This window comes from Dendrobates tinctorius, unplaced genomic scaffold (genome assembly GCF_039654945.1).
Source record: "Dendrobates tinctorius isolate UK_male_01 unplaced genomic scaffold, ASM3965494v1 ptg000332l, whole genome shotgun sequence".
Taxonomy (NCBI): domain Eukaryota; kingdom Metazoa; phylum Chordata; class Amphibia; order Anura; family Dendrobatidae; genus Dendrobates; species Dendrobates tinctorius.
Window position 1 is genome coordinate 2,771,007 of NW_027361998.1, and position 21,668 is coordinate 2,792,674.

General features: G+C 46.5%; 1 protein-coding gene across 3 annotated transcripts in view; it reads left to right on the top strand.

Moving 5' to 3' along the window:
• Positions 1-21,668, top strand: part of PTK2B (protein tyrosine kinase 2 beta) — a 178,426-nt gene that overhangs the window by 121,899 nt on the left and 34,859 nt on the right. For all 3 annotated transcript variants that reach the window (XM_073561927.1, XM_073561928.1, XM_073561926.1), the window contains 3 exons: positions 3,540-3,744; positions 19,358-19,466; positions 21,098-21,163. In XM_073561927.1, coding sequence (XP_073418028.1) covers positions 3,540-3,744; positions 19,358-19,466; positions 21,098-21,163 — 380 coding nt within the window. The remainder of the gene's footprint in view (positions 1-3,539; positions 3,745-19,357; positions 19,467-21,097; positions 21,164-21,668) is intronic.

The following is a 21,668-nucleotide window of genomic DNA, read 5'->3' on the forward strand; positions in this document are numbered from 1 at the left end:
ATACCCTGTATTTAACCTTTTTCGCCGCAGAAAGAAATGACAGACAACCAGTGTAAAATAATTTAACTTTTATTGAAAAATGTTTTTTTTAGTAAACTTTTTTAAAATTTTAATAAACTTGTTTAATAAAGCTTTGAAACTATAAAACTGAAACCATAAAACTGGTCATTTTTATTTAAATACACACATTATAAATCTGTGTAGTGTGTGGTGGAAATACTGCTGTAGGGGCTGCGGGACACTTCGACACTGGGAGTGTGGAGAGAGGACTGGGATCGTGGTGGGGAAGGAACAGTTAGAGGTGAAGGTGTGGAAAAAACTACAGAATGGGTGGACATGTGGGAAGCAGAAGAGGTGGTGGGTGGTGGAGTGGAGGGTTGGGCAGGGACTGTAGGAGCAGATGATGTTGATGGCAAGTTGTATGGGGAAGGAGTTTGGTACGGGGCAGGTTGCTGGAAGTGGGGAGATGTCTGGTACGGGGCAGGTTGCTGGAAGTGGGGAGATGTCTGATACGGGGCAGGTTGCTGGAAGTGGGGAGATGTCTGGTACGGGGCAGGTTGATGGAAGTGGGGAGATGTCTGGTACTGGGGAGTTTGCAGGTACTGGGGAGGTTGCTGGTACTGGGGAGGTTGCTGGTACTGGGGAGGTTGCTGGTGCTGGGGAGGTTGCTGGTGCTGGGGAGGTTGCTGGTGCTGGGGAGGTTGCTGGTGCTGGGGAGGTTGCTGGTGCTGGGGAGGTTGCTGGTGCTGGGGAGGTGGATGGTGCTGGGGAGGTGGATGGTGCTGGGGAGGTGGATGGTGCTGGGGAGGTGGATGGTATGTAATAGGAGGGGGAGGATGGAAAGTGGCTGGAGGGGGTGTAGATGTAATAGGAGGGGGAGGATGGAAAGTGGCTGGAGGGGGTGCAGGTGAAGGAACTACTGTGGTGGGAGGAGGAGGTTGGGAGGTAACTTGCTGGAGAGCAGCGTGGCATGAATGCTTTACATGCATCTGCTGGGCAGGAGAGAGCGTTTCCATGCGCTCCACAACAGACCTGAAAAAGGTGTGGTTTGGCGAAGATCTTGCTTCTGAATGCATGGTTTGCAGAAGTGTCTTCACCTCCAGAATGCTGGAGTTGATCTGCTGATAGCCTGCGGAGATTTGCTCTGACAAGACTTTTAGACAGCTCTGGAAAGATGCATTCAGATGCAAGAACTCTGGCGCATAAGTCTTTTCCTGACCCCTCTGCCGCTGCCGCCCAGTACCCGCAGGTGTACTAGAGGTGGCAGGGGCAGAAGGGTGGGGTAAAGGGAAAGCGATCTCCTCACCAGCAGCTTCATGTAATGTAGGCGGCCACGATGCTCCTGTGCTGGTGGATGGGACAGATGGGTCGAATGTGTGGGAAGGCTGGGAAGGTGCAGATGTACCGGGGCGGTCGAAGTGTCCCTCGGTGCCGGTCTCCTCAGGGATCGCCTCAGAAGGGTCCAATCGTGCAGGCTCCCGAGTGCTGCTCACCGTGCTGTGGAATAAAGAGAAAAAAAAACAATTAAAATACTGACATGGTATGGCCCTGGCTGAAAAAAAAAAGTTACATCTAACATTTTTTTTCACATGTGGTGTGTAATATTTACCTTCTGGTGAGCATTGTTTCCCGGAGGAACGACAGGGCTTCTGCGTACTTGTACTTGCTCCTGCGTCCTCCAGATCCACTCGGGGCCCGCATCTCTTTATTGAACTCCTTCTTGAAACGATCCCTCACAGACCGCCACCGCTTCACAATTCTGTTCCCTGAAACGAGAAAGGACAAAGTGGTTAGTATACAACATCAGTGTTTCACAAACTCCAGTCCTCATGGTCCCCAGGGGTCATGTTTTCAGGATTTCCATAGTAAATAGAAATCCTGAACACATGATCCGTGGGGACCACGAGGACTGGAGTTCGGGAAACACTGGTTTACATCAAGCAACCGGTACTGTATATACTTACGCTCTGTAATCTGGGCCCGAACATCGAGGTCCTCCCAGCGGCCCACAAGGAGCGAACAGATTTCCTCCCAGAGTCGTCGGGTAACGATAAGGTCAGCGTGGCGTCGGTCAGCCATATTCCAGAGCGGCTCCCTTTCTCTGACGAGATCGATGAGGCGGTCCACATCAATCCCTCCATCCTCACCATCAGAGTCGGGAGCACGCTGTGAAGGCTGTTAAAGAAAAAGACAAAAATAACATAATTAGCCTCCACAAAAGAAATGAAATAAAAAGTGCAAAAAAACAAAGCAAAAATATTTATACTTACACGCTGGTGACCGCCGCGTTGCTGTCGCCGACGACCCTGGGAGGCACTGCGAGGACCTCTTGGCCGAGCACCAGATTGGGAAGACTAGAGAAGAAAACAAAAAATGTTATGTCTTTGGATGTAGGCATTTGTTTGCTGTGTGTGGTCTGCAGAACATTGTTTTCTATGTGTTGTGTGTAGTGTGATGTTGTGTTTCTGCGTTTGATGCAAAAAACTTACCAATTGTGAGCCCACTCCAGGTGTCTGTCCACCCCTTCCTTCTTCTTCTGGGAGCTCCTCTTCATCTTGTGAATCCTGTTTTGAAATAAAAGGCAATGAATAGACATATATTACAGAGATGATGGATTTTGGAAATAAAAACTTACCGTCAAACGCTGACGATGCGAGGGAGGGCTCCCAGAAGATGATGTGCTGTCTTCCTGGTGGCCACACTCCATGCCTGTGGGTGGTGTTCCACCTGCTGCCATTGCTGCTGCTGCTGCATCTCTTTGGCGGCTGTTGAATAAAGAGAAACAAAGGGCCAATGAATATCTTGATATTCAATAGCCCTAGTTTGGAGGAATGGGGGATTTGATAATTACCGTCTCTCCTCTGCTGCTGGCCTCCCCTCCTCAGCATGTTCCATTTGCTGCTCCATTTGGGGTGGTGGTGGTGCTGATGGTGCTGCAGTGGTCTCCTGCCTTCTCCTGCTTCGCTTGGTTGCTTTCTTGGGTGGCATGTTGGGTGTGGCTGTGGGTCCCACTGTCTTGTTTTTATATATGTCTTGTGGGCAGAGCTACTGAGCATGCTCAGACCAAAAAAACCGGATCCGGCCACCGGATCCGGCTTTCGCCGGATCAGGCGCATTGCGGCGCTCATAGGCTTTCATTGTGTGAAAAAGCCGGACGCGCCGGATCCGGCGTGTCCGGCTTTTTCGCCGGAGACAAAAAACGTTACAGTAGCCGTTTTTTCCAGACGCCGGATCGCAACACATTGCCGGATGCGGCGAAAACCGGATGAAACTCATGGCCATACGGCGCGATCCGGCGCAAATGCAAGTCAATGGGGGGGAAACCGGATCCGGCATTGCATTTCGCCGGATCCGGTTTCTGTCAAAAGCGCCGGATCGCGCCTGATGGCGAAAACCTGATGTGTGAAAGAGGCCTAAAATATGGTCATGGTTATGGCACTGGATTGGAGAGGGTCAACAGCCAGTTCCTGGGACATTTTTGTAAAATATTCTTGTCTTGATGAACAGATTGACGATAATCTGCCATCTTTCCATTTCAGGGGTTTGTATGTGGGAGATCTTGTCCTACGGTAAGCAGCCATTCTTCTGGCTGGAAAACAAAGACGTGATCAGCGTCATCGAGAAAGGAGATCGACTTCCAAAGCCGGAAATGTGTCCCCCTACTCTTTACACACTAATGACGAGATGCTGGACCTATGATCCTTCTGAAAGACCCAAATTCACGGAGCTGGTCTGTAGCTTAAGGTAAAAACAAACTATACTCCTTCTGTACTATGTATGAGCGGCCAAGAGGAGTGGGGGAAGGGAACTGACAACTGCCCTGGGCACGTTTCTGCCTCAAGTGCTTGTCAATGTCAGCAGTCCAATAAACAAAACTGAATATAAAGAGGAACTCAAACCTTCATTTTTGTCCAAAGACTGATAAACTGAAGACTGGAAGGAACCAAAAAAATCAGATCCATGACTGGAGAACTTGAAGGTGACATCTGTGAGCTTGTTTAGAACCACTTATAAGGTGACCAAACATAAATCTTATGGCCAATTTAAGTTAGCATGTTGTCACCTTCAATGACACCAAGCTCCATCACGGTATCCTAATATCAGAGACACAAGCCGTGTAAATCAGAAAAGATGCGTTATTTTTACATGGGGAGGGAGGGGTAAATTGTCAACTGTATCCCAGGCAGCTTGATCCCATTGGGCCCTCCCATAGAGCACCCTCCCATTGAGCGACCTCCCATGGAGCATCTTTCCATTAAGCGCTGTCCCACTGAGTGCCATCCCATTGAGCGCCATCCCATTGAGCATCTTTCCATTAAGCACTGTACCATTGAGCGCCATCCCATTAAGCGCCATCCCATTGAGCACCATCCCATTGAGCACCATCCCATTGAGCACCATCCCATTGAGCATCTTTCCATTAAGCACTGTACCATTGAGCGCCATCCCATTGAGCACCATCCCATTGAGCACCATCCCATTGAGCGCCAACCCATTGAGCGCCATCCCATTGAGCACCATCCCATTGAGCGCCATCCCATTGAGCATATTTCCATTAAGCACTGTACCATTGAGCGCCATCCCATTGAGGGCCATCCCATTGAGGGCCATCCCATTGAGCGCCATCCCATTGAGCGCCATCCCATTGAGCGCCATCCCATTGAGCACCATCCCATTGAGCACCATCCCATTGAGCGCCATCCCATTGAGCATCTTTCCATTAAGCACTGTACCATTGAGCGCCATCCCATTGAGCGCCATCCCATTGAGCGCCATCCCATTGAGCGCCATCCCATTGAGCGATATCCCATTGAGCAATATTCCATTAAGTGCCATCCCATTGAGCAATATCCCATTGAGCAATATTCCATTAAGCTCCATCACATTGAGCGCCATCACATAGCGTATCATCCTATGAGCGACATCCCATTGAATGTCATCCCATCGAATGCCATCCCATTGAGCGTCATCCCATTAAGCGTCATTCCATTGAGCGTAATCTCATTGAGCGCTGTCCCATTGAGTGCCATCCCATTGAGCGTCTTTCCGTTGAGCACTATCCCATTGAGCGCCATCCCATTGAGTGCTCATCCCATTGAGCGCCATCCCAAACTTCACCCATCTGAGACTGCAGGCGTTCCAGGATGCACTATTCATTGCTTACATGATGGCTACAGACATCCATACCACCCTTGCATTTGACATTCATGGAACGGGTAGTCGACCTCAAGCAGGTGGTGGCTATAAAATGATGACCATATTGAACACAAATCTGATCCAATATTAAAGCTTTGGGTTAAAAATAATACACATTTTTCATCTGATCTCTTGATCCACTCGGGGTATTACTACTATGACCTTTACCATCATACAACAGATCTTGGATGTTCTTCGTCCCAGCCTATTGGTGAAAAAGGCCTTCAAACCTCAGAAGTTTGCTTTTCCGCAGACTTTTTATATATGTAAGGAGCATTAGTCATTAGAAAGCGAACAAGTTACAGTGTTTGCGAAGGTCCACGTGATAAATTCTGATTGACATTTAAGAGGAAACTTCTGACAGCAGTTGAATGAAGTGCACCATGGACGGTACTCCATAAATCCTCAGTACTACTGTCAGAACATGGATCAGATGCAGGTACAATCAACTACAAATCAAAATAAATAGGGTAATGCATCTTTAAAAGCAAAAAAAGACCGCCATCTACAACGTCGCCTTCTACTATTTATAGCACCGGAATGAAGAGCATGGTCCAAAAACTGACCCTGAGAGACTAATGGCTGCAGTGACACAATGATGGATGTCACAGCACTGGCCCGGGACTCTACACAAACCAACGAGCTGCTGTTACCAAAACTTCACCTTCATTAATACACAATGACTGGGGCGTCCATTGTAAGACTGCAAAATACAGTGACCCCCGAGATCACCAGACACTGAGTGCTACAATTTTAGTTTAATTTTCTTTTCTTCTCCACCACTTCAAGGTCCCGTATACTGCAAGGGCTCAGGAAGCCGTGAGACCGTCATACTATGGTTACACTCGCATACTGGGCAGTATTGTGCGGCACTAGTTACAGGAGCTGCTCACTAAATTAGAATATCATCAAAAAGTGACTCTCCTATCTTCTATAGAGTCATTACACACAGAGTGATCTATTTCATGTGTTTATTTCTGGTAATGTTGATGATTATGGCTTACAGCCAATGAAAACCCAAAAGTCATTATCTCAGTAAATTAGAATACTTTATAACACCAGCTTGAAAAATGATTGTAAAAATCTGAAATGTTGTCCTCCTGAAATGTATGATCAGTAAATGCTCTCAATACTTGGTCGGGGCTCCTTTGGCATCAATTACTGCATCACTTCGGCGTGGCATGGAGGCGATCAGCCTGTGGCAGTGCTGAGGGGTTATGGAAGCCCAGGTTGCTTTGATAGCAGCCTTTAGCTCGTCTGCATTGTTGGGTCTGGTGTCTCTCATCTTCCTCTTGACAATACTCCATAGATTGTCTATGGGGTTAAGGTCAGGAGAGTTTGCTGCCAATCAAGCCCAGTGATACTGTTGTGTGTACACCAGGTATTGGTACTTTTGGCAGTGTGGACAGGGGCCAAGTCCGGCTGGAGAATGACATTTCCATCTCCAAAAAGCTTGTCGGCAGAGGGAAGCATGAAGTGCTCTAAAATGTCCTGGTAGACGGCTGAGCTGACTTTGGTCTTGATAAAACACAGTGGACCTACACCAGCAGATGACATGGCTCCCCAAACCATCACTGATGACTCCAGCAGCAGTCCACTCCTTGTGACTCTCCCCAAAATTTTTGAATGGCCTTTTTTTTAATGCTTTCAAGGATGCGGTTATCTCAGCTGCTTGTGCGCCTTTTTCTACCACACTTTTATTTTCCACTCCACTTTCCATTAATATTCTTGGATACAGCACTCTGTGAGCAGCCGGCTTCTTTAGCTGTAATAATGTGCAGGAGAAGTATATGTCACCACGGAGTAGGCAGACCAACAGTAAATGGAGAGGTTTATTTACAGGGGATAATACTGGTAAAACATACAGTATAACAGAGAATATGATGTGATAAAATTATATCACCAGCAGAGAGACATAAACAGGATTCAAACAGTAGAAGAGTTATTCTCCAAACTTATGAGTCCTCAGGGGTCTTGATTGGAGGGATCACTCTTGTCCAGCATTGGCACCGAGGCACCAGCGGTGCTTGCTGTCCTCTGTCTCTGGGATCCTTAATATAGTCCAGCTGGAGTATGAGGGGTTAATACGGGAGCCAAAGGGGTATGAGGCTGACGAAATCCCCCTGTGCTCCAAGTCCTTCTCTCTGATACGACAGCGGTGTTCTCCCACCGAGGTCAGGGGCTCTGCCTTACACAGCCTCTCTATAAGGGTCACTGTCCCGTCACTGAATGCCCCCCTTGGTCACAGGGGAGCGTCTCAGCACATAACCCAGTCTCTCTGCGGAGTAGCGTCGGGTCGAGGTGTAGTACTCGCAGGTACGGTGGATGCAGTGACGAGGCGTGAGACGGTTTGAGCTTTAAGGCGTAACTTTTATATCTATAGATGCCTTTGGGGCTATCTTGAGCAATCAAAAAACAAGCTAACAATAATTGCCCTAGCAGGGACCAATCACAAGAATACACTAATAATGCGAACACGACTAACCCGGCAAAGGCCGGTCACTATAGGGCCGCGGTATGGCCGACTACGGGTCCTTAGTTCCACTGTGCCACTTATCTTTCTGACGTCCGGCGGAGTGCTGTTCGGCAATGCTCCGGTGTTGCAACCGCTGGGCCCAGCCGGCGAGAATCGCCCAACCGGCGAGGATCTGATGAAGTCTTCGGGCGTTCCTACACCCAGGCGAGGTGGGGGCACAACAGGCCCCTGCGTAGCACCTCCCGTCGGAGGCGATATGGTGTGGCCCGGGGACTGGGAGGTGTAGACCCCAGCCACAGGCCGCAACCCCGGACTGAAGTGGTGCGGCGGCGTCCGCAGGTAGCAGCAGACAGGCCGCATCCGCAGGCTGGAGTGAGGCGGCGACGGCCGCAGATGACCGCGGACAGGCCGCAACCGTGGGCTGGATTGAGGCGGCAACGGCCGTGGGCGACCGCAGACAGGCCGCAGCCGTGGGCTGGAGTGAGGAACGGAGCAGCGGTTCTCTGATGGTCGACTCGGCGCCGTCCCGCTGCTGTCCAGTGTGAGTGCCCCTCCTGCCTCTGTCCTCCTCTCTGGCTCCTGCTCGTCGCTCTGGCTTTCAGGCGCTCCCACGGTCTCCTGCTCCTCTCCCGTTCTGCTGACTCATTGTGACTAGCGTCCTCCACCCCTTTTATATCGGCTCCTCCCCCAGCCCACCTGTCAGTCTCAACGGTCCATCCCTGAACTCTGTCCACCGGAAACGGTTTCCCTAGGAACCATGGTGACAGCCCCTTTGGTTCCGGCCCGGCCACACAGCGGGGACGGCCCCTCCTACAGAGGTACGCAGTCTCTCTGTGGGGCAAAGTCTCATCAAGGAGGGGAGTCAGCAGCCTTGCTGGCAGTGCAGAAACAGCCTTCTCGTACTCACTGCCCACCGCCTGTGTACGCGGTCCCTCTGACTCCAGAGGCGGCACCTGTCTCCTCTCCCCTCCTGCGTCAGCGTCCTCTCTCCTCTGGTCTCTGTGCTGCTCTCAGAAAGCGCGCGCAGTTTTCCCGCTCCCAGTCCTGTCCCCTTCCTGTTCCTGGTTACAGTTCAGTCCCCTAAAGCGTTTCCTGGGGAACCTAATGCCCTGCTTAGTGGTTCCGGGCACGGAGCTGGGAAGGCAACTCTCCCTCGGCTCCTTCAGTGCTTCACTCCCTTACATAGCGATGACCTTTTGTGGTTTACACTCCTTGTCCAGAAGGCAGTAACTGACACAGTCCACATCTGTCAGGTCAGCAGTCTTCCCCATGATATAAGCGCTTAGGAAGCATCTGCAGGTATTTTTTGTTAATTATTCTAATTTACTGAGATAATAGCTTTTGGGTTTTCATTGGCTGTAAGCCATAATCATCAACATTACCAGAAATAAACCAGTGAAATAGATCACTCTGTGTGTTATGACTCTATAGAATAGAGGAGATTCACTTTTTGATGATATTCTAATTTTGTGAGAAGCAACTGTATATTATCGTACATAGGGGGAAGTATTATAGTAGATATATTCATGTACATAGGGGCAGTATTATAGTAGATATATTCTTGTATATAGGAACAGTATTATAGTAGTTATATTCTTGTACATAGGGGCAGTATTATAGTAGTTATAGTCTTGTACATAGGGGCAGTATTATAGTAGTTATATTCTTGTCCAAAGGGGGCAGTATTACAGTAGTTATATTCTTGTACATAGGGGCAGTATTATAGTAGTTATATTCTTGTACATAGGGGCAGTATTATAGTAGTTATAGTCTTGTACATAGGGGCAGTATTATAGTAGTTATATTCTTGTCCAAAGGGGGCAGTATTACAGTAGTTATATTCTTGTACATAGGGGCGGTATTATAGTAGTTATATTCTTGTACATAGGGGCAGTATTATAGTAGTTATATTCTTGTACATAGGGGCAGTATTATAGTAGTTATATTCTTGTCCAAAGGGGGCAGTATTACAGTAGTTATATTCTTGTACATAGGGGCAGTATTATAGTAGTTATAGTCTTGTACATAGGGGCAGTATTATAGTAGTTATATTCTTGTACATAGGGGCAGTATTATAGTAGTTATATTCTTGTCCAAAGGGGGCAGTATTACAGTAGTTATATTCTTGTACATAGGGGCAGTATTATAGTTGTTATATTCTTGTACATAGGAGCAGTATTATAGTAGTTATATTCTTGTACATAGGGGCAGTATTATAGTAGTTATATTCTTGTACATAGGGGCAGTATTATAGTAGTTATATTCTTGTACATAGGGACAGTATTATAGTAGTTATATTCTTGTACATAGGGGCAGTATTATAGTAGTTATATTCTTGTCCATAGGGGGCAGTATTATAGTAGTTATATTCTTGTACATAGGGGCAGTATTATAGTAGTTATATTCTTGTACATAGGGGCAGTATTATAGTAGTTATATTCTTGTACATAGGGGCAGTATTATAGTAGTTATATTCTTGTCCATAGGGGGCAGTATTATAGTAGTTATATTCTTGTACATAGGGGCAGTATTATAGTAGATATATTCTTGTACATAGGAGCAATATTATAGTAGTTATATTCTTGTACATAGGGGCAGTATTATAGTAGTTATATTCTTGTACATAGGGACAGTATTATAGTAGTTATATTCTTGTACATAGGGGCAATATTATAGTAGTTATATTCTTGTACATAGGGGGCTGTATTATAGTAGTTATATTCTTGTACATAGGGGCAGTATTATAGTAGTTATATTCTTGTACATAGGGGCAGTATTATAGTAGATAGGAGCAATATTATATTAGTTATATTCTTGTACATAGGGACAGTATTATAGTAGTTATATTCTTGTACATATGAGCAGTATTATAGTAGTTATATTCTTGTACATAGGGACAGTATTATAGTAGTTATATTCTTGTACATAGGGGCAATATTATAGTAGTTATATTCTTGTACATAGGGGCAATATTATAGTAGTTATATTCTTGTCCATAGGGGCTGTATTATAGTAGTTATATTCTTGTACATAGGGGCAGTATTATAGTAGTTATATTCTTGTACTTATGGGCAGTATTATAGTAGATATATTCTTGTACATAGGGGAAATATTATAGTAGTTACTGTATATTCTTGTCCATAGGGGGCTGTATTATAGTAGTTATATTCTTGTGCATAGGGACAGTATTATAGTAGTTATATTCTTGTACATAGGGGCAATATTATAGTAGTTATATTCTTGTACTTATGGGCAGTATTATAGTAGATATATTCTTGTACATAGGGGAAATATTATAGTAGTTATATTCTTGTACATAGGGGCAGTATTATAGTAGATAGGAGCAATATTATATTAGTTATATTCTTGTACATAGGGACAGTATTATAGTAGTTATATTCTTGTACATAGGGGCAATATTATAGTAGTTATATTCTTGTACTTATGGGCAGTATTATAGTAGATATATTCTTGTACATAGGGGCAGTATTATAGTAGTTATATTCTTGTACATAGGGGCAGTATTATAGTAGATAGGAGCAATATTATATTAGTTATATTCTTGTACATAGGGACAGTATTATAGTAGTTATATTCTTGTACATATGAGCAGTATTATAGTAGTTATATTCTTGTACATAGGGACAGTATTATAGTAGTTATATTCTTGTACATAGGGGCAATATTATAGTAGTTATATTCTTGTACATAGGGGCAATATTATAGTAGTTATATTCTTGTCCATAGGGGCTGTATTATAGTAGTTATATTCTTGTACATAGGGGCAGTATTATAGTAGTTATATTCTTGTACTTATGGGCAGTATTATAGTAGATATATTCTTGTACATAGGGGAAATATTATAGTAGTTATATTCTTGTCCATAGGGGGCAGTATTATAGTAGCTATATTCTTGTACATAGGGGCAATATTATAGTAGTTATATTCTTGTACATAGGGGCAATATTATAGTAGTTATATTCTTGTCCATAGGGGGCTGTATTATAGTAGTTATATTCTTGTACATAGGGGCAGTATTACAGTAGTTATATTCTTGTACATAGGAGCAGTATTATAGTAGTTATATTCTTGTCCATAGTGACAGTATTATAGTAGTTATATTCTTGTATATAGGGGGCAGTATTATAGTAGTTATATTCTTGTCCATAGGGGCTGTATTATAGTAGTTATATTCTTGTACATAGGGTCAATTTTTATTGTATAAAACCCACAAATACAATTAAAATAAACAGAATTCTTTCTTAATACAAAACACAAATTCTCATGAATGCATCAGACAATAATTACAGAACTAAATTAATACATTAGGAATAAAGGTAACTTAGACTTCACTCCTGTGGAAGGAAGAATATGAAATGAACACTTTTAGTAACACGGTCATGTTATTATCCCACAGACACATTCCTCCATAGTTTCTCATTACTCTGACTTTTCTTTATCTCTATCGCTCTTATCCATCTGAGCTCGGACAGTATCTTTGTGGCTGCGGTGACGGGATGGAAGGGCTCGCTGTGGAGGGACACTCGGGTTCTCATGTGCCAGTGGTAATACTTAATGGTGGTAATGATCAGGTACATTGTCCCCCTGTCGATGTTACCGTCAGTGGATGGGACTCCATAGATAATGTCAGGGTATTTCAGGGACAGCAGTCTGGGGATTTTCAGCTTGGTCGATACTTCCGTCCATATTTCCCTACCTCCCCAGCAATCACAAATAAAATGCTCCATGGTTTCCTCTTGCTGACAACCAAGGGGACAGTTCCGATCCAAAACACTTAAATATTTTAAGTTCCCCCTCACAAAGAGCTTCCCATGTAGCGACAGCCAAGCAATGTCAAAAAACTTTGCCGGAAGTCGCCTCCCATTGAGGAATCGGAGACTGTCCTGAAGAGTCTTGGTGGCACAATCCCTTAGGGCCAGTGGAGAGTGGAAGAAAGTCCTACATATATGAGCACACAGATCTCTTCTCGTATTACTCTCAATGTAAGATTTCTCCAGTCCCCACTTCCTGACACACTTCAGACCATATTCCAGATACTGGGGGAGGTGGTCACCTGTCCATCTCCTCCTCTTGAGACTGCCGCCTCGCACCCAAGATTCCGCAAAAGGCAATATCCAATACCTGATAATATTCGCCCACAGGGAGCTACTGTTTGAATCCATGCTCCCAAAATTTACTTTCAGAAACAAGGAGTCAAAGAAAATCCTTGGATTCAACATATCCAGCCCGCCCTCACTCCGCCGTAGGTACGTTATTCCCCTCTTTATCAGGTTCATCCTGTTTCCCCACAAGAGCTGGAAGAACAGGCTGAGGAGCCTCGCCGAGAAGGATTCTGGCAAAGGAAAAACGACAGAGACATACAAGAAGACGGGGACCAGGTAAGTCTTCAACATAGCAACCCTTTCTCTGTAAGTCAGCCTCCAGTTCTTCCATCGCTGAACCTTTGCATTTCCGGTCTCCAATTTTTCCTCCCAATTTAGGCTGGCATTATCTTCCCTCCCAAATTTAACCCCTAAGATCTTAATATGGGTGGAGGCCTTAACAAACTGCGGCAGATCAAAGTCTGGGTCAGATTGCAATGTCCACAGAGCTTGACTCTTCTCAAGGTTGACCAGAGACCCGGAGGCCCCTGAGTAACTTCTGATGGCCGCAGACAACATCTGCACCTCATGAGGATTAGATATCACCAGCGTCACATCATCCGCGTAGGCAACCACCTTCAGAGGCAAGCAGTGGGGGACCGGCACCCCCCAAAAGTTACACTCCTGCAGTGACCTCAAAAACGGGTCTATGGCAAAAACATACAGGAGTGGAGTCAGCGGGCAGCCCTGTCTCACCCCCGCCTCAACTCCAAAAGTGCCACCCTGCCAACCATTAATCAGAGGAAAGCTCACCGCCTCTCTGTACAAAATCTTCAGCCAATCCACAAATTGTCCTGGAATACCGTACTTTGACAAAGTGGCCCACAGATAATCATGATCAACTCTGTCAAAGGCTTTAGCCTGGTCCAGACTGACAACATATCTCCCACACCGCAGAGCTTTACATCTCTCAAACATCTCCCGTATCGAGATGACTGCTCCAGAGATGTTCCGCCCTTTTACCGTGCCAAACTGAGAGCCTACCAACAGTGCCGAGGACAAACAGACTAACCTAGAAAACAGGATCTTTGCCAGAATCTTCCTGTCAACATTCAAGAGGGCAATTGGCCTCCAGTTCTTGATGTCGCTCGGCTCCTTACCTTTAGACAGCAGAATTAATGAGGACACTCTCATGGATGGGGGCATCAGGTGATTTTCTAGACAATTTTTGTAAACATCCACAAGAATTGGAGCCAGGAGGTCTCTGAATTTCTTATAAAATTCTGCTGTTATACCATCCGGACCTGGTGCCTTCTTCAGATGTAACTTATCAATGGCCTCCTTAACTTCCTCCACCATTAATTCTGCTGTCAAAGGAGAAAAGTCCAGATCATTAGTATCAGGCGCTGGAGTTGCCTCCAAGAACTGAGTCATTTTATGTTTATCCAAAGTCTTCCTCTGAAACAAGTCAGTATAATAAGATTTCACAACCCCCAGGATACCCTCCCGAGATTCCTGCAATACACCCTGGGAGTCAATGAGACCTGTGACCAATTTATTGGCCACCCGCTCCCGGCAATTCTCAAAGGGATCAGGTGCCCCTAAGACCCCATAATCCCGTTCGAGAACCAGGGAGGTATACCTGCTGTACTGATACTGCCTTATCTCAGATTTCAACCGGTCGATCTTCTCTTTGTTACCCCCGCCCTCCGAATACAGTGACTCCAATTCTTTGCGCAGCCTTAGGTACTGGCTATACTTACTCCGGCCTTTCTTAACTGACAGTCTCTTCAAGAGGTATCTGATATCATCCTTGACGTCCTCCCACCAGTCGGCCATGTTGTCATAGAAGTCCACTCTCTGTAGATGACCCTGCAAAAGGGAGTGGACACAACTCTGGACAGAGACATCATGGAGGAGGCTAGAATTGAGTCTCCATAACCCCCTACCAACATCAGCTCGCTTAGTGGCCCCTAGGCAGAAATATAGGGCAAGATGGTCTGAGTATGGGACGACTCTCTCACTCATGGCACCAATCACTTCCATGGGACTTACAAAAGCCAGATCTATTCTACTGCTTCTATTGGAGCAGGAATAGGTTAATTTTGGCTTTCGTCCTCCCCGTTTAAAGACGTCACCTAATCCAGCCTGCAGGACTATGTTATTCAAGATCCTACCATCCCTCGTCACGGTTCTACCTGAGGAGCTGTCACCAGATGTCAGTATGGCATTAAAGTCCCCCACCATTATCACTGGAAGAGAGGTGAACAGATAAGGCTTGACATCATTAAATAACTGTATCCTGTCAGTCACTGTCTGTGGCCCATAGATGTTAATAAGCCGGAGTCGCCTCCCATGGACAGTGACTTCCAGGACCAGACACCTTCCCATAACCACCTCCGTCATCCTGTGTACTGTCACATCCCTGGTGTTAAACAGAATGGCGACCCCGGCGTACGGCTCCATAGCCAGTGACCAAAAAGAGGGACCAGACCGCCATTCCCTCTCAGCCTCCCTCATGAGCCCCTGAGTCGTCAGCCGCGTCTCCTGCAGAAAGAGGACATCTGCGCCCAGGTATCGGAGATGGTCATAGACAGCGTGCCTCGTCCTCCTCACCTTAATGCTGTTCACATTACTGGATGTTACTTTTAATGAGAAATCTGCCATCACAATACCACAACAGAGGAGCAGAGATGTAAAAGCCGCCATCATAAGTCTGGGTCACAGATGTTCTGACTACCACCGGTCTCCATGTCAGACTGTATCTCATTGTCAGCAGGTACGGGCTTCCGATTTGTAGGGGGATGGTCCGCTACGTCCCTGTCATACTCAGTCTCTATTCTTTTTATCTCTTCCTCCAAGTCCCCATCAGACTCAGACAAAACATCAAACTTATTGGACACGACCATCACACCTGCCAAACTCTGGACTTTTTTCCTGCCACCCTGGCTAGTGACATACTCCTCCTCAGCTTTACGGGAGGCCTTGTCCTTTTTTTTCCTTTTTACCTGATTACAGCCACTTTCTTCAGCTAGAGATGGTGATACTGAAGTGGTGGCTACATGTGGCTGCTGGACCTGAGGGACGACCTCCATGCTCCCCTCTGTACAAAGCTGCTCTGATGTTACCTGAGCGGACCCCTGGTGGACCTCTGACCTGGTCAGTACTGTCCCTGACATTAAAGCCTCCTCCTCCTGAGCCTCTGTCCTTGTCACTAACTCCTCATCAGGAAGGAGCTTGCATATATTGTGCCAGGCATCAGGACAGGCCGACCTCCCCACAGAGGTTACACTTGATGTTCTGGCAATCTGCCGCTAAGTGGCCGACTTCCCCGCACAGGCTGCACTTTACCACGGTACAGGTGTTTGCCAGGTGACCCACTTTACCACACTTAAAACACTTTCGTGGCTGCCCAGGGTAGAAGCAAACCCCCTTCTCCCTCCCGATAAAGAAGGAGTTGGGTAAGTGAGCCGTGATGTTGTTGTGCTGGCGTAATTTCACCAGCACCTTCCATCCGCCAGTCCATATACCGTCCACATCCCTGTTTTTGGTGAGGTCGGAGACAAGGTCACAATGCCTCCGGAGCCACACCACAATGTCCTGCGGGGGAACAGCCTCATTCCAAAAGATGATATTAACCGTGGCGGTATCCGGCTTAGATATTGGAATGAAGCTGAACTTGTTCCAGCCATCAGCGTCCCTGAACTTGGGGAAATTGGCCCAGAATCTGTCCAGATCAGACATAAGCTTAAAGCTGATATCATAGCCCTGTCTGTCTGGCAGATTGATGACCGCCAAGATATTAACCGGCGCAAACCCCATCTGGCGGCACAGAAGCTCCCTGACCACCAGCCTCCTCTCCGGCAGATCCTCCTTGGCACCTCTGTGCCTGAACCGCACCACATTCCTCCTTTTGAAAGCCTGCCCGGTGTAATTGGCGCCGGAGGTAAAGGACGGAGCGCCGCGGCTCCAAACATTACTGGGAGGGACCTGTGGGGCCACACTGGGCTGACTGACAGGGCGAGGGTCTGCAGCGGAGGGGCCTGTTTCACATTGTGTGCTGGAAACCAAAGGGGGGAAATCACAGACATTTTGCACATTAATATCAACATCATCATCAATCTCAATAGCATCATCAGGATGCGCAATGTCCACCACAGTCTCTGTACCCCCTTCAGCCCCCAGCCCCACATGAACAGCATCAATATCCCCAGAATTAGTGCTCTCCTGGACACCAACAGCAGATGCAGTCTCATGTCCACTGTCTTGCTGTTGTGCTGGGCATGCTGGGACTTGTGGTACCGCTGGGATCTGAGCCTCTTGCTCCTGCTTGGGGTCTGCCGCAGGTAGTTGCGGCTGCTGGTGTAGTATCTGACCCTCCTTAAAACAGAAGCTAGCGGGCTGCAGCACCGGCCGTACCTGCTGCCGGGTCCCACCTGGGACAATGTCTGTGCGGGAACCAGCAGAGTCCTGCGTGCAGGACCTAAACCGCTCCTGGTTCCTATAAGTCTCTGCCAGGGGCCCCATCCTCGCCAGCACACAGTCTATGTCCCGCACCACAGTCGCCAGCTCTACCCCCAGTGCATTCAGTCTCTGGTCATATACAGAGTGATCCCCAGGATTAGCAGCCTTCACCTTGTAAATAGAGTCTATTTCCATTTGCAGAAGATTCTTCTGCTGCTGCAACTCACCCATCCTCCTGACCAGTCCTGGTATCTCCTCTGCCAGCTGTAGCTCCGGGGCACGCGGCGGCTCCTTCTGGGGTCTTGCTTTAGGGGTTGACATGTTAGTTTTTAATGTCGCTGGTTTTGTGACTCCAGCCTCCGCAACACTTTTACCGCTGCCACCAGCCTGCAACCTCGTGCGTCCAGAGCTCGCCATGCTGGTCACCACATGTCCCAGCTGAAGGTTCTCCTGGAGTGTTTGCTTCTCCAGAGTTGTCCGTCTGTGTCTGCCTGGAGTGAGCTGCACACCTGAAGCTGGTGATGGACTCTGCCTCACCTTCTGTGCAGCCACCTGCCCTCCAGCACTCAGGTTCTCAGCAGAAGATGCCTTCTGGGATTTCCTTCCAGGTTCTGGACACTGTTTGCCTTGACTGGCCGACTGTTTAACAGAAACATCCTTGCACACAGACAAAACTTTCTCCTGTTTCTTTCCTGTGCTGAGCTTCAACACAGGATCTTTCTCCATGCTGCTGGAACTTCCATTCTGAGGTTTATTTCCCGCAGAGGCAACTCTGGGATTTCCATCCACATGAGAAGGTTGGGAGTTTCCTCCCAGTGTAGGCCGGGAAGCCTGGGCCTTGCTTGGGGAGCTTCCCCGCCCAGGGTGGCCCCTCCCTGGGCTTGCAACAGACATGAGGAGAACCACAGACACACAACCTCACAGCTAGGAGGCAGTATTATAGTAGTTATATTCTTGTACATAGGGGCAGTATTATAGTAGATAGGAGCAATATTATAGTAGTTATATTCTTGTACATAGGGGCAGTATTACAGTAGTTATATTCTTGTACATAGGGACAGTATTATAGTTGTTATATTCTTGTCCATAGGGGGCAGTATTATAGTAGTTATATTCTTGTACATAGGGGCAGTATTATAATAGTTATATTCTTGTACATAGGGGGCAGTATTATAGTAGTTATATTCTTGTACATAGGGGCAGTATTATAGTAGTTATATTCTTGTACATAGGGACAGAATTATAGTAGATATATTCTTGTACATAGGGGCAGTATTATAGTAGTTATATTCTTGTCCATAGGGGGCAGTATTATAGTAGTTATATTCTTGTACATAGGGGGCAGTATTATAGTAGTTATATTCTTGTACATAGGGGGCAGTATTATAGTAGATATATTTTTGTACTTAGGGGCAGTATTATAGTAGTTATATTCTTGTCCATAGGGGGCAGTATTATAGTAGTTATATTCTTGTATATAGGGGCAGTATTATAGTAGTTATATTCTTGTACATAGGGGCAGTATTATAGTAGTTATATTCTTGTACATAGGAGCAGTGTTATAGTAGTTATATTCTTGTACATAGGAGCAGTATTATAGTAGTTATATTCTTGTACATAGGAGCAGTATTATAGTAGTTATATTCTTGTATATAGGAACAGTATTATAGTAGTTATATTCTTGTACATAGGGGCAATATTATAGTAGTTATATTCTTGTCCATAGGGGGCAGTGTTATAGTAGTTATATTCTTGTATATAGGGGCAATATTATAGTAGTAATATTCTTGTCCATAGGGGGCAGTATTATAGTAGTTATATTCTTGTACATAGGGGCAGTATTATAGTAGTTATATTCTTGTACATAGGGGCAGTATTATAGTAGTTATATTCTTGTACATAGGGGCAGTATTATAGTAGTTATATTCTTGTACATAGGAGCAGTATTATAGTAGTTATATTCTTGTACATAGGGGCAGTATTATAGTATATTCTTGTACATAGGAGCAGTATTATATTAGTTTATTCCAATGGATTAGTATCTTAGCAAAATGTGTAATTATTTTGGGTGATATTTTGTGTCCTTTGCATATTTCGTATCTGTTTTCTCTCTCTGCAGTGACATCTATCAGACAGAGAAAGAGATTGTAAAAGACAAAGAAAGGAATAACCGGCAACGTCCTCCTAAAATCATTGAGCCAGTTCTAGCTCAGGAGCCCCCTCCGAAGGTAAATCATCACATAGCATTGTGTAAGCTTGTGTCTGACACTTTACCTACAGATCATGGGTCACTATAGTCTTCTAACTCTTTTTGTTCTTTTCCTGGAATCCTGTTCGCTCTCCGGATCTCACCTCTTCCTGTGGATCACTTGTGTATAGTGTTGAGCGATACCATCCGATATCCAGAAATATCGGATCGGATTGGATAGGCCCGATGCACAAAAAGTTTCGGGTATCGCCGATTCCGATACCGAAAGTCCCATTCAAGTCAATGGGACAGAAATATCGGATTTAAAAAAAAACCTTTCTTTCCTTGTACATCAAGTTCGGGAGGGGGGAAGAATGTGGGCGGTGCGTGGGCGGACACTGTGCGTGTCTGTGTGTGCGGGCCTCTCGGGGGTCTGTACAGGCCTAACGGGGGTCTGTGCTGGCTGCCGACGGTCTGTACGGGCCTGTCGGGGGTCTGTGCCACTGCCGGGGGTCTGTACGGGCCTGCCGGGGGTCTGTGCCGGCTGCCGGGGGGTCTGTGCCGGCTGCCGGCGGTCTGTACGGGCCTGCCGGAGGGTCTGTGCGGGCTGCCGGGGGTTTGTGCAGGCCTGCCGGGGGGGTGGGTGTGTGTGTGTGTGTGTGTGTGTGTGTGTGTGTGTGCAGGCATCGTCCGATGGGACTACAAGTCCCATTGGGCGATGCCCGTACAGGCAGCCGGCACAGACCCCCAGCAGCCGGCACAGACCCCCGGTAGGCCCGTACAGGCAGCCGGCACAGACCCCCAGCAGCCGGCACAGACCCCCGGTAGGCCCGTACAGGCAGCCGGCACAGACCCCCAGCAGCCGGCACAGACCCCCGGTAGGCCCGTACAGGCAGCCGGCACAGACCCCCCGGCAGGCCCGTATACCGCGCATCATGATGCGCACAGACCGATGACATCATTTCAGCAGCCAATCACAGCCAAAACAGTGGCTCATTGCATTATGGGGACTTCCGATTCCGGTATCCGATATTGAAAAAATATCGGTACTCGGTATCAGAATTCCGATACAGCGAAAATCGGCCGATACCCGATATTTGCAGTATCGGAATGCTCAACACTACTAGTGTAATGTTTTTTATAGAATTATAGGATGATTCTAGTTTTTAAGGTCCTCATACACTTTAGCAGATGCTGCCGACCATCTTATAAATTTGGGGGTCTCCAGTCTCTACCCCAATAAATGATGGAGATCAGCCTATTAAATGGGGGGCGGCTCGGTGTGTGCTCGATTGGCAGCTATGTACGGTGCATATACAGTAAAAGTGCGCTCACAATCCTAAATGACAGCCAGAGCCCAGTGTAGAGTCCATGGAAGAATTGTGCCCCCATCGTGACCCCAAAATATGGCTCACAACCCCCATATATCATCAATATACAAGTATGTATAATAAATAATAATCCACATGTGAAGAAATGACGGATGGCACTCACCGTTCAATTCTGCAAGTCTTTATTCAGGAATAAAAGGCTTCGGCACGGGAGAGATCTGCAAAGTACGGACTACGGCCGTTTCGCGCTGCTGCGCTTCAACGGGTCCTAAACATAATAAATAATAATACATGGTGAGAGGTCAGGTGAAAAAGTAAAAACGTTTCCTTTCTCCCTCAGCCGATCCGCCCGAAATACAAAGCTTCAGCACCCGGAAATCTGCTGGCACCCAGTCTACAATTCCAGGTAAGCGGCCGTTGCAGCACTGTCCCGGTTGCCTTATGCTTTGCCTTTGTCTTGTAATATTGATCTAAGGGTCACTTACTAACTCTGGCCCTGATCTATTGTCTCATCGTCTGGTCAGAGCGGTGACTCGGCATTTTGCTCCCGGACTTGGGGCCCATTTTCTTGATATATGATCATTTCGATCTGATCGCTTATGATGACCCATCGTTTGATACAATTGTGTAATGTGAATGGGTTAAAAAACCAAATGATACATCCAGAAACGTTCGCCCCCTCGGGCATAAAATCCTATAGGTGAGAAAAGAAACATCTCTGATCTCCCCTGATGTATTACCTCAGAAACTGAACTTTCTCAGGACATTGAAGATCAAAGAACTGAGATAATATGTCGGAGGAACCTAGAGCTCATTGAGGATGGTCAGAGATCTGAGATAATAAGTCAGAGTATGGGAGATCTGAGATAAGTCAAGGATCTGATATTAGGATAGACGAAGGATCTCAGATC